Source organism: Periophthalmus magnuspinnatus, chromosome 13, assembly GCF_009829125.3.
Source record: "Periophthalmus magnuspinnatus isolate fPerMag1 chromosome 13, fPerMag1.2.pri, whole genome shotgun sequence".
In the NCBI taxonomy this organism is placed as follows: Eukaryota; Metazoa; Chordata; class Actinopteri; order Gobiiformes; family Gobiidae; genus Periophthalmus; species Periophthalmus magnuspinnatus.
The window spans coordinates 16,973,597-16,987,928 of NC_047138.1; the positions used below are offsets into that span (position 1 = coordinate 16,973,597).

The 14,332-nt window shown below is 40.2% G+C and overlaps 1 protein-coding gene across 1 annotated transcript in view; it reads right to left on the reverse strand.

The window, feature by feature from the left end:
* The window catches only part of cog6 (component of oligomeric golgi complex 6), a 62,341-nt gene that overhangs the window by 4,212 nt on the left and 43,797 nt on the right, over positions 1 to 14,332 (reverse strand). Inside the window, exons 16-18 of the mRNA XM_033977142.2 lie at positions 13,608 to 13,715; positions 9,012 to 9,065; positions 8,535 to 8,614 (exon numbers count right to left, since the gene is read on the reverse strand). Of these exons, the coding sequence (XP_033833033.1) occupies positions 8,535 to 8,614; positions 9,012 to 9,065; positions 13,608 to 13,715 (242 nt within the window). The remainder of the gene's footprint in view (positions 1 to 8,534; positions 8,615 to 9,011; positions 9,066 to 13,607; positions 13,716 to 14,332) is intronic.

A 14,332-nucleotide genomic window follows, 5' to 3' on the forward strand; every position in this document is an offset into this window, starting at 1 on the left:
TTGTCGGCTGGATTTGAAGTCCACTTACGTCACTTTCACCATGACAAGGCCTGTCCCATTTCATACACCCTCACGAATGCGGCCGATAAATGTGGCCAGGAGAGATCAGCCAGGAACAAAGGGTACATCTGAGCAGCCTCCAATATCCCATGTTCGAAAAACACGGAGTGAAAAGCTCGGAGTGAAGAGCGGAGAAGACATGTAAGTACACTCCTTTAACTTTATGAAATCATTACGAACACAAATGTAAACATGTCGTAAGGCCATAATGCCCGCAAAACTGTCAAAGAAGTTTGTTATTAACAGAGTAAGCCTTGTAGAGTTAAGCTAAAAGACTGGTAATCTGCGGTGAAATGTCTGCTCAAACTATTGTATTGGGACAGATGATCAACAAAAACTAATCATCTTTTTACTATTAGGAGCATAGAAGTCCACAGAGTAATTCAATAAGCTACAAGGAGGAAACAACCGCGTTTTCATGGACATGGGACTAAACACTTAGCCAGTCAAGCTTGGAGGTTGGATAACACGAAGGCACTGTTTAAATTATGCCTAACAAACTTATATTGACGTGCAAATTACGCTATATAATATACACTCACCTGAAGGATTATTAGGAACACCATACTAATACGGTGTTTGACCCCCTTTCGCCTTCAGAACTGCCTTAATTCTACGTGGCATTGATTCAACAAGGTGCTGAAAGCATTCTTTAGAAATGTTGGCCCATATTGATAGGATAGCATCTTGCAGTTGATGGAGATTTGTGGGATGGACATCCAGGACACAAAGCTCCCGTTCCACCACATCCCAAAGATGCTCTATTGGGTTGAGATCTGGTGACTGTGGGGCCATTGTAGTACAGTGAACTCATTGTCATGTTCAAGAAACCAATTTGAAATGATTCGAGCTTTATGACATGGTGCATTATCCTGCTGAAAGTAGCCATCAGAGGATGGGTACATGGTGGTCATGAAGGGATGGACATGGTCAGAAACAATGTTCAGGTAGCCCGTGGCATTTAAACGATGCCGAATTGGCACTAAGGGACCTAAAGTGTGCCAAGAAAACACCCCCCACACCATTACACCACCACCACCAGCCTGCACAGTGGTAACAAGGCATGATGGATCCATGTTCTCATTCTGTTTCCGCCAAATTCTGACTCTACCATTTGAATGTCTCAACAGAAATCGAGACTCATCAGACCAGGCAACATTTTTCCAGTCTTCAACTGTCCAATTTTGGTGAGCCCGTGCAAATTGTAGCCTCTTTTTCCTATTTGTAGTGGAGATGAGTGGTACCCGGTGGGGTCTTCTGCTGTTGTAGCCCATCCGCCTCAAGGTTGTGCGTGTTGTGGCTTCACAAATGCTTTGCTGCATTCCTCGGTTGTAACGAGTGGTTATTTTAGTCAACGTTGCTCTTCTATCAGCTTGAATCACTCGGCTCATTCTCCTCCGACCTCTAGCATCAACAACGCATTTTCGCCCACAGGACTGCCGCATACTGGATGTTTTTCCCTTTTCACACCATTCTTTGTAAACCCTAGAAATGGTTGTGCATGGCACCAACAACCATGCCACGCTCAAAATTGCTTAAATCGCCTTTCTTTCCCATTCTAACATTCAGTTTGGAGTTCAGGAGATTGTCTTGATCAACTGCCATGTGATTGGTTTATTAGATAATTGCATTAAGGAGAAAATGAACAGGTGTTCCTAATAATCCTTTAGGTGAGTGTATGTATTTATGTATTTAATTTAGTGGTTTATTTGTTTTTTAAAATCCCCGAATATTTTTAAATGAAGGAGTAAAGAACACTGTTTCAACTGGTCAGATTTATGACGGACAGTAATATAACAGAGCTGTGTTCACACTGATGTAGAGACTAAAGACCTGTGTCTGTCTGTTATGCCCATCACACCTAATCGTATAATAATGAGGAAACTGTTTAAAATGTCTGATATTAATTTTCTTTTCTTGTCTGCAGCCTTCTGTATGACAGAAAACACTGCTGGGGTCACAGAACTGGTGGCTGATAAGATACAGGTAATGTGTGAAATGGGTCAAATGCAGATGACAAAGTGAACCTAACACTACACTGGAGAGGTGCAGATCCAGTCATGAGGTACAGGACATGTTTCATCTGTAATAATATTAATGAGGGCTGCGAGCTGAATCACGATCAAATTGAAATCACAATTTAAAGGGTAAAAATAAGCATTTCTCAAATGTGTATTATTGCTGACTTTCATTTTAAATGTCCAGTAGATATGAATATTTTTTAACCCAATTTCAGCCTAACCTGTAATAGTTCTATAACTTGCTTAATGTGTTTGTCATTATAGGTTATGATTCTGTAGACAGACTTTCAACCGACCAAACATAAGGCCCATAATCCCACTGGGCAGTGGACAGAGCTAGCCGAGTCGTCCTCGACAAACATACTGACATACTGAGTGGTCTAAGTGCATCGGGTTATGTCTCCATTGTCCCCCGTCCAGGGTCATTGAGCAGGAGGTGGTCCTGTAGAAGACCTGTGGGGCACCTATAGTTCCATCAGGGCCCATGCTGTGTGGTGCTGTCCCTTATGTAGCGTGCGCATTAACTTCTAATTTCTTGCAGAAGTAAAAAAAAAAAATTCATTTAATTGTAGAGTAACGGTAGTTTCATTAAATCTTAGCTGAAGTATTTATAGAAGTTACACTAGTTTTAAATATTTGTGTTTTTAGTCATAAGATTTTATAATATCTTGGGCTCATGGTCAGACTATTTGATCAATAGAGCATAATGTTTTTAGTCAATCCACGTGTGTGTAGTATGTGTGGTGCATGTGGTTCGCTTTAGCTTTTGCATTAGCATTAGAAGCATGTGTCAGGTGCTGGGTGATGGGAGCGGCTCCGTGGGCTAAACTTGTCCCATTTTGGCACGGCCATTGCAAAAAATCATTGCCTCTCTTTTAAAATGTTCATATTAAGCAGCTCTGTGTGATACTGCTGTTTTTATTTTGCTATTTTGCCTGTAAATCAAGATATGAACACAGACCAATGAGGTGCCCTCTTTCCCTGAATTCTGCTCCCGCTAGGGAGGTTAAGGTTTGATTGACAGCATTGCTAAGCAAAGATAACTGTGCGTTCCAAACAACTGGTAACTGGAATATTTCATGCCTCAGACTTGAAAAAATCCCCTGGAACTTGAACTGGTAATTACCACTGGCAAACTGGGAGGTGATCAGGGCAGTCCCACTTCAGATACCAGTTCAACTGTGATTTATTACATTAATGATAATAATCACTCCAGTGGAAATGAGTGGTGAAGTACAACATGCATCTTGTAAACACTTGTTCAATCTGACAATATTATGTTATGTTAGTGAGGAATAACACTGAACATACATACGAGTTAATTTAGCTAGAATACTCATGCAATGCATAATGCTCAACTGATATTCAAAAGATTAAGTGATCAGGGCTTAAAGCTCAAACTTAAACATGTTTCTAACTCATGATGTGAAATCAGGTACAGGTCCTTTTACAAACTATTTTAGTTGTTTAAATGTACTTCAATTTGAGTAATATGACCTAAACGAGCTTGTTAAATAATGTTCTGCTTATAAAGGGTGCATTGACATGCACAAAGACCACTTATGAACTAAAACTGGACTAGAACAGAACTATCGTCCAATTCTATATTAGGATTAAACAGGGTTCTAAACCAGGACCAAACCAGGACAATTATAAATGCATATACAGCCTATAGTGTTCCAAAATAGAACATTAGGGCTGCAATGATGAATCAGGGAAACCATGATAGTGGAGTATTAAAAGTAATCTCAGTTTGGTAACCATAATCGTTATCTGGACAACACAGACTCAACAACATATACAGACACACACACACCCACACACACCCACACACACCTACACACACCTACACACACCTACACACACCCACACCCACACCCGCCCACGCACCCATATATAATGTAAAACTGTCTATCTGGAAATCTTCCGTCATCATGTTTCAGCCTTTACTTGGTTGATAATGTTTTCAAAAAGTATTCATTCATTCCTACATAACATTGAATCATTTCATCTATACAAATGAGTAATTCATCATAGTTGGATTATTCTTAAAGGGCATGTACAGATATATTGTATAAGTAGCTCTTGAGGTCAAAATAAGTTTGCTGTGTGCTGTCTGCATCTAATTAGAAAGTAATTTCCGTCACTCCGATACTCAAAAAACCCGGTTCTGATCCCTCTGACCTCAATAACTTTCGTCCCATTTCAAACCTACCCTTCATTTCCAAACTCCTTGAGAAAACAGTTGCTGCCCACCTCCACACTCATCTTTCCTCCAATAACATCTACGAACAATTTCAATCTGGCTTCCGTCCCCTCCATAGCACTGAAACTGCCCTTTTGAAAATCACAAACGACCTCCTCCTCTCTGCTGACTCTGGTTCACTCTCCATCCTCCTCCTGCTAGATCTCAGTGCAGCATTTGACACCATTTCACACTCCATCCTCCTTGACAGACTTTCCTCCATTGGTGTCTCTGGTACTCCCCTCTCCTGGTTCCACTCCTACCTCTCAGATCGCTCTCAGTTTATTCAGCTCAAGTCATTCACCTCACATCCCTTCCCTGTCACATCAGGTGTTCCTCAGGGTTCTGTCCTCGGTCCTCTGCTCTTTCTAATCTATCTTCTCCCCCTTGGTTCCATCTTTAGAAAACACCACATTCACTTTCACTGTTACGCGGATGACACCCAGCTCTACATTTCCAGTAAACCCAACTCTACACTTCCACCCTCTTCCCTGACAGACTGCCTCACAGAAATACAAACCTGGTTCACCTCAAACTTCCTCAAACTTAACGGCAATAAAACAGAACTCTTACTCGTCGGCACCAAATCCAATAATACAAATAAAATATATTATTATTATTATTATTAATTTATTGTCTTATAATCGAGTGCACGGTGACAGCTTTACTGTCATGGCAAAACTCCGCTCTCGCCTATGCGAGCTTATAAGCGCTTAAAATTTAAAATTTTAATAATTAGAATTCTCTTAACACATAAGGTAAGTGAGGAATAACACTGGATCACAGCAAACCATTTAAAATGAACTAATTCTGCTTTTCAAGTTTTTAAGATGGTAAAAATCATGGACAACACATTTAAATATATTCATTTTGATATCCAATCCGACTTCCACAATGTCCGCACACTCACATCTCTATAGCGGAGGATGCTGCTCGCCCCCTGAGATTCCTGTCATGCAAACTCACCGTGGGAGGGTTGAGCCTGTGCCACTCTCCCACTCTTCTCTCCATAGATCTAATTGGTCCCCATGAGAACCAAGCTTGCACAATAGCACACTGCATTAGCTCTGTTTTTCATCTGCTTTTAAGATAAGATATGCTACAGCTAGGCAGGTAGGTGGTTGTTGTTGGTTGGTGGGTTGGTGGAGGTGCGTGGCGAGGTTGGGGGGGCGATTCCGGGGAGTGCGAAATGGAGCAGAAGCTAATTAAATGGCGTCCTGGGCCGCATCAGTCCATTAATAGAGAACATTAAGCTGATGTTCAGAGCCAGGCGCCGCTTTCCCGGTACAAACGTGACTCACACAAAGTAGACCTCAATGTAGACTGAGAGAGGGATGGACGGAGAGAGGGGAGGTGGAAGGGAGGTGAATATAGATGGAGGGAGGGACAGAGGGGGGAAGAGAGGGAGGTAAATATAGAGGGAGAGAAGGAGGGAAGGAGAGGGGGAGAAAGAGAGAGAGGAGGTAAATATATACAGAGAGGGAGGAAGAGAGGGGAAGTGAAATGGAGGTTAATATAGAGAGAGGGAGGGAGAGAGAGATGGAAGAGTGGCAGGGAGGGGGGTGAAAGGGAGGTGAATATAGACGGAGGGAGAAAGAGAGGAGGTAGAGATGTTGAGATAGCTGGAGAGATGTAGACGAATACATAGAAAGAGACGGATGGAAAGAGGTAGAGTGAAAAGAGAAGCGAATATATAGACAGAGTGAGAAAGACAGAAGAGACAGAGAGGTTGAGATATAGAGATATAGACGGTTATATGGAAAGAAGTAAAGCAAAAAAATAGGGAAAAAGAGAGATAGGGAGAGGATAATGAAAGTTAAATGAGGAGAGAGTTAGAAAGAAAGAAGAGAGGTTGAGATAGCTGGAGAGATATAGACAGAGAGATGGATGGAAAGAGATAGAATGAAAAGAGAGGGACAGAAAGGGAGAGAGAGACAGAAAAACGTGACAAGAAAGATAACGAGAGTATAAGAAAGACTGGTACAGAGAAGGAGGTAGAGAGAGGTAGAGAGACAAGGACGAATAGAGAGAGGTACAGAAGGCCAAGGAAAAGGATGAGAGAGGATGTAGTGAAATACAGATAAATAAAAAGAGGGGGAGAAGGAGAGATGTAGAGAGAAAAATGGGAAGATAAACAGACAAAGGTTGGGAGAGAATGAGAGGGGTAGAGTATGGTGAGAGAGAAGTAGAGAAAGTATGGGGAGAGATGTAGAGAAAAATGACGTAGAGAGTAAGATGGGGAGATAAACAGGTAAAGGTTGAGAGAGTGAGTGAGAGAGAGAGGTAGAGACAGCATGAGGAGAGACGTAGGTTGAGTGACGTAGAGGGAGATAGATGGGGAGATAAACAGGCAAAGGTTAGGAGAGAGTGAGAGGGCTAGAGTATGGAGAGAGAGAGGTAGAGAAAGTATGGAAAGAGACAGAACGTGACGTAGAGAGAGAGAGATGTAGAGATAAATGGACAAAGGTTGGGAGAGAGTGATGGGGGTAGAGTATGGCGAGAGAGAGAGAGAGAGAGAGAAAGTATGGAGAGGGAGGTAGAGTGTTATATGGAGAAAGATGAGGAGATAAGCGGATAAAGGTACAGAACAGGGATGGAGAAAGAGGTAGAGAAACAGAGAGAATGAGGCTAAATGCATTGCATTTTGAGAGCAGAGTGGGGGAGCAAGCAGCACACATACTGTACACACATGTAGTATGCATGCAGCAGAGTGCTTTGTTTGGATGCTAATAATGGTAATACTCATGTGAAAGAAAGGGACTGTAAAGCCAGTTTATCACATGTGCTGTTTAACTCAGCCTGGTGAAAACCCTCTTTAGAATATTTGACAAGAACACCATGTTAATTTGAGTGACCATTAAAGACGGTTTATTTTACTTCTATGAGGTATTAACGCCTTCCTTTTGCTCTCCGCGTTAAGTCACCCCTCCTTCAGAGCGTTATCACACCACAATCAACCTATCATGTTTTTGTATATTGATGGAGAATTGTTGTGTAGGAGCATGTGTGATTTAGGCTTGTGGGCAAAGCATTGGACAGGCTCTTACAGCTAACTGGAAGGAGATTGGTTATGGACACTACCTCTGGATTCGAAGACCGGGGTACTGGTCCCTCGCTTTAAAGAGGACTGGAGGGTGTGTTCCAACTACAGGGTAATCACACTCCTCAGCCAGGGACTGGAGAGGAGAATCCGACCAATTCAGGAGGAGCAATGTGGTTTCTGTCTTGGTCGCAGAACACTGGACCAGCTCTTTACTCTCCATTGGGTCCAGTCCACATGTGCTTTGTGGATCTGGAGAAGGCATTCAACCGTGTCCCTCGTGGTGTCCTTTGGGGGGTGGCTTTGGGAGTACGGGGTCTGGGGCTCTTTGCTAAGGGCTGTCCAGTCCCTCTATGACTGGAGCAAATCAGCTCTGTTCCTGGTGACCAAATGGGCTCCACCAGGGCTGCCCTTTGTCACCGGTTCTGTTCATTGTTTTTATGGACAGAATTTCTAGGCGCAGCCAGGGGTCGGAGGGGATCCGGTTCCGGGACCACAGGATCGTATCTCTGCTTTTTGCAGATAATGTTGTCCTGATGGCTTCATTGAACCAGGACCTGCAGCAGGCACTGGGGCGGTTTGCAGCTGAGTGTGAAGCGGCTGGGATGAGAATCAGCACCTCCAAACCCGGGGCCATCGTTCTTGACCGGAAAAAGCTGATTTGTCCTCTCTGGGTGGGTAGAGAGTTCAAGCCTCAACTGGAGGAGTTCAAGTATCTCGGGGTCTTGTTCATGAGTGAGGGAAGGATGGAGCGTGAGATTGACAGTTGGATCGGTGGGACTGCACCTTTATTTAACAAGTCATGTAATTTTATTATTATTATTTTTATTAATCAAATATCACTCTTGTGCAAATTAGACAAGCTTTGTCCCTCGTTTACAGTACAGTTGTTGTACCAAATTATTAGTCTTTTTCAAAAATAATCAGGGTAACTATGCTTTAAAGAAAAGTGTAGACTAAGCTGACACATGCACTTTAAGAACATGGGGCCAGTACTGTACTTGACTTTTTTATTTTTAACTTTTATTACTTTATTGTAATGTTTTCGTGAATACTTCAGTAACGATCTTATTTTTAAACATTACTGACTACTACTTGTTTCCATTATTTTGGTCTAAAGTGTCCTTAATAATATTTGAATGTAAAATTCACATTAGGCAGGACTTACTTGATGGCAGCACTGAGCAGAAAGTTGAGCTGTGGCATCACTAGAGTGTCTGGCGACGACAAGTACCGATCAAACTGGACCTGTGCACACAAATGGAAAATGTAAACAAAAAAAAAGTAAAACAAAAAAAAACACACAAAAGTACAGGCTAAAATATAGGTGGAATAAAAAACCAAAAAAATAAAAAAAAACATAATGGTGAGGAAGTTGTGAAGCTGCTATGGCACAATACAATTTCTTTTATGAGCTTGAAAAATAGAACAACATATTTATACAAATGAAAAAATGCTCACTGTTAAATAACCTTGCACAGCAAGATAGATTCTCACGATATTTGTGAGTTCAAAAGAATCCATCTTGGTGTGTCCCCACTGGTGCAATAAGGCCTGACAGTATATATTATATGTGTATGTGTACAACTCAATTCAGAGTGACACGCATCAGTCTGTCATGAGCCAGGTTAGCTGTGATACATACCATAGCTGCTTTCACTGATGAGTTGTCCATACTGGGCAGAAGGGACAGAGGGCCCTAGGAACCAAAGGTACGGCTTTAGTTCAACACATAATCAAAAATATCAAATAAAATTTTATTTGGTGGAAACACTCACAGACACATAGAAATGCATTTTTGGAGAAGAACTATGAAGAAGAAACAATTTGTATTCAATCAGTCACTGGTAGATGAGAACCACGTGGAAACAACTGCCTGTGACCACCCCAGACAGTTGCTTCTCTGTCATGGATGAACATCAGAGTGAGAGAAGAGACTAAGTAGGCGGGGCTAATGCTTAATTCTGAAACATTCTTCTGGCATGGTCTTCAGAGAGACAGATGCAGGGCTATAACAATAAATTGGAATACATGTGACAAGTGGTCTACTGTGGCAGTTTGACACACCTCAACCCCAATGACCCACGTTTAAATTGTGAAATTGAGAATGTCTTTCCAACTTGATCTTAACTGAAGTGTCAGGAGCCAAAACTAGGTCATAGGAATGCTGTTAATACCTCCGCAACCCTCTAGTTAAAGTCACTTCTATCTCGTAATAAAATATGTGAGGCTTTCGTTTGGTTCTAATCAGTTTAAACTGTCAGCGAGACTTTCAAGTGCGCCAAAAACAGCTCGAAATGAAATTAGAAGGTACACGTCCCAGGATAACCCCAGGAGAAATGTGGTTACATAATGTTAACTGTCAACCTTGAGGGCCCCCCGTGACAAAAGAGGGGCCACCGACTAGGGCCCCGAGGCCGCCTCTGAAGCAGGGCCCTTTGTTCTGCCATGTAGGTCACACAGATCAACAACTTACAGGAGCTAAAAACATCAGCTAAAGGGTGTCTGTTATGTGGATAATGTGGAGAAGACTAGTGCTGGAAAATTAATCATGACCAAACCTGAAGTATAATTTGAATTGTTGAATAAACTGTGAAGGCTCTGCAGAGGTAAAAACTCTTGAATTATAACAGCGATAACAAGTGAGGAGCGGAAGAACAACTTAGAGCATTGTTGGGAATGGGATCTAGAATTAATACTTTATGAAGATGGGAGTCAGGTCACCGGTGCATCTCCCCGAGTTCAGATGGATGTGATTGACAGGTGGATTAGCCAATCAGGAATGTGCATGGTCAGTAACTATCAAAAAATCATGACTGCTTATGACAAAAAAGGAAAAAAAATCACAGGGGGATGAAAAACATGGTGGATTTCTGCAGAATCAATGAGCAAAGAACTGAACTCTTAAAGAGTAAGGAGCAATTTGTTCATAGCAGACTTATATGGTTAGTTATGTTGTTATTGCACATTTTCCTTCTCATTGTGGTAATTGTTGTAAAAGTTTAGCTCTTGATTTCATGGTAAAAAAATATTGTAAATAAATGGTCCTAGTTAATTTAATAATAACAATAATAATAATAATAATAATAATAATAATAATAATAATAATAATAATAATAATTACAATGGGTTGATTTTGGGCACCCTAAAAGTGTTAGTCATCAAGATAATTAAAAATTGTGTTCACCAATTTCTTTATATTATCATACAATTTATTGAACTAAAAAAGCAACTCTCATTATTAATCAGTAATAATCATTATTAAAAGTAAAAATCTTTCTATCATGGTAATGGGCCACAGTAGCTCAGTTGGTAGAGTGTTTGCCCAGTGATCAGAAGGTTGGCATTTTGAAATTCCTGCTCTTAACATAAACACCATTGGTTGAGCAGTCAGGACTACTGACCCACAGGTTGGCGGTGCGTCCATCTCCATCAGATGAATGCTGTTGTTGTGTCCTTGGGCAAGACACTTAACCCAAAATGCCCCCAGTGTCTACATACATTGGTGTGTCAATGCATGTGTGAATGGGTGAGTGGTTCCTTGATGTAAAGTGTGACCGGATGGTTTACAATTTACATAAGGTTCCTGTAATTCTCAAAAACAGTGTAAGTATAGATGATAGCTTATGACAATTTTATGATTTTTAACAAACCATAACTTTAAACCAATCTCCCTCTGTCTTGAAGGTAGCGTGACAGAATACACCATTGTAAGCAAAGGAGTAAGTACCTTTAAGGCAGTTAACCAGGCGTGATTACCTGAATGGCCACATTAGGCTGAGCTTTAAGACCTAAATGGCCCACATTAAGGGCAGGGTCAGAGCAGCAGAGCAGTACTTACACATGGGTTTATGAAGCATGTGGCCCTAAGCAGTAATGCAGTATATACAAAGTGACTGGCCTATTCAGATGGACATTTACACCTATTTCAGGTTAGCCACAATTTCAGGGAAATATGACAAAACATGTGTGGATGGGCTAACAGTGGCCTCTGGTGGTGGTAAGAGCAATTTGTTAAATCTTGGTTTGACTGTAAAGCTGATTTAAAGGGGCTATGCCAAATTTCTTTTCTAATTACATTTATTATTTTTACTAGTGGCGAACCAGGAAATAATGCTGATGCAGTGTTAGCACGCTAGTTGTTGTTAGCTTTACAACAACAGCAAAACTCTGTTCTGGCTACAAAAATGTGTGAAAAGCGCTTATAAACTCATTGTGGTGAATAATTATTACGCCAGGAATACGTTAGCAAAGTGAGGAATATGTTTGGGCTGCTGCAAAAAGTTTAAAAAGCAAAAGTCTGATTGCAAGTATTGAAATTGTGATTTGAGTAGTAGTGTAGAACACTTTGAAGTGTTCCTCTGTATGGCTTTAAATGTATCCATCTCCGTGGAGACAAGCAGATGACAGCACCAGGCTGAGTTAAATGTCAGATCTGTGGAGAAGACAGCCAGCTCACTTTAAGAATGCATTTTTTTAGCCCTTTAAGCCAGAGGGTCAAGCAATAAAAAATGTAATTGTATAAAGGCAGGAAAGATGGAACAAATCTATCCCATACTGCGGAACATTTCAGGCAAAGCAATAACATCTTCATGGCGACAACCAGGTGGTATAATAATAATAATAATAATAATAATAATAACTTTGTCGAGTGTTTGTACTTCTCTGAAAACTTCCACCAAGGATGTTTCTTAGGTAAGACTTTTACCTCCGCTCAAATCTCTTCTAAAAGTGAATTCTCCCAAATAGGTATAATAGTGACTGTGACTGCGACTTCCATGTTATTTAAGGCTCCAAGGCCACCCAAAAAGAGTGAGAAAGTAGTGCCTAAATGACAGCGTTTGCAGCTTTGGGTGTGGTGTGTCCCGGTATGACCCAAGTCCGCCACAACTATCTCATGTGTGAGTGTACAAGAGGAATGATTCAGTGTAGGATATTCATTTTAATGGAGTTTAATAACAGGTTCAATCTCGTATTTTTCATTCAGATAGCTGATAGAAATGCTGTTAAGTTTTTGCTCATAAGGTTGCCATGGTGATAGATATTATAAAAGCATAAATGGTAGTATGACAACGTGACATGAAGGCCTATTAGTGGTCTAGTAGAGGAGGTGAGAGAAAAGAGTAGCATTTTTTTATATTTGTGACACAAGGTAAGGTAAGCTTCTTTCTAAATTCAAAGATGGATATGAATACTTTTTTACGTTTTTGTGTTTTATTATTATTTTTTAAGTCTGATAATGTTTATTAAGGTGTTTTTTTTAGAAAGCCATTAAAACAGGAGATGTATTTAGCCAAATCAACATAACCACCATCAGTTTTGAGATTTTGAATCCAAAGGCAATGTACCAGTTTCTATGATCAAGTCTTTAAGATCAAGTGAGTATTTAAGATCAGTATCAATATTACTCAGTTTACTTTATAAGTGACCAAATCATTTCATATTGTCAATATAAAGCTTTTAATGTTTGTATTTCTTGCATCCTTCAGATACGATTAAATCTGTATCATTTTTGTTATTCTATGCTTTGAAAATACCAGATTATGAGGCATTAATTACTGTTTTATTCTTACATAAACTTCAAATTATAAAATCAGATGTCAAGATGGTTCCTCTTTCAATTACTCTTACTTGAGTAGTCATTTTCCCAAATACTTATTTACCCTTACTTGGGTAAGTTTCTTGGACCAGTATTTGTATTTATACTTGATTAATACAATTTGGATATAACAGCACTCTACAAAGTAATGCTCCAAGAAACTATTACCTAAGTAAGAGTGCTGTTATTTCCAAATATTATTAATCAGGTAAAAGTACAAAGTAGTGGTCCAAGGAACTACTATCTAAGTAAGAGTACATAGTAATGAAACTACTACTTAGTAACTCTTACTTGGGTAGCAGTTTCTTAGACTACTACTTTGCACTTCCACTTGAGTAATAATATTGGAAAGTAATAGCACTGTTAGTTGAGTAGTATTTTCCCCAATTACATTTTTACCCTTACTCAAGTAACACTTTCTTGGACCACTACTTTGTACTTCCACTTGGAAATAGCACCACTGTAAGTTGAGTAGTAGTTCCCACAAATACATTTTTACTTATACTTGATTAATGTCTTGAATCAATTTGTACGTTTGCTTGAGTAATACTGTTCACAAGTAACAACACTCTTAAAAGTACAATTTTCTAATCTCCTGACCTCTCCCAAATGCAAACTTTATAACATAGTAGCCATAGTAACCTGCTCGGGGCTGTGCTGCTGGACACAGTTGTAGATGTAGCTGAGTCCGGCTCTGGTCAGGACGTAGGACGCCTGCTCGTTGATCAGCGTGTCAAGATGAGCCTCTATCTGCACAGATTGGAACAGAATGGTCCATGAGAGCAGAGTCGTATGAAAGCACTATGAGAGCTAATTGTACTGGGCCTTAATGGAGAAGCATTGTGCTACTTCCACGGCTGCTCTTGTGCCGCTCAATTACAAAGGGGTCGCTAAAAATAGGCAGCTAGATGGCGCTTTTCAAACCACAACAATGCATGACGCACTGCTTTCGGAGAGGCAAAATGAAATCTTTTGGGTAGATTATGGATCCGCATAAAAAGAAGGAAAAAATACCACATACGCAAGAATGGACAATTGTGCCTTCAAGATTTTGACATAGTTTTCGAAAAATACCTCGCGTAGATGGGAAATGGGGGCATGATTTGGATATTGTATGCAAAAAGGATAAAGAGTACTAACTAAGAATACTTTTTTACATTGAAATAATAGTACTTCTACTTGTACTATTCCTACTGTGAGTAAGTGACAAAAGCTTTATGCTGACAATATGAAATGATTTGTGTTTCTTACAAATGTTCCTTCAGATATGATTTAATTCTAAAAAATGTTTACAATTACTCTTACTTGAGAAGACGTTTTCTCAAATACTTTTTACTCTTACAGGAGTGACTTCTTGGAACACTACT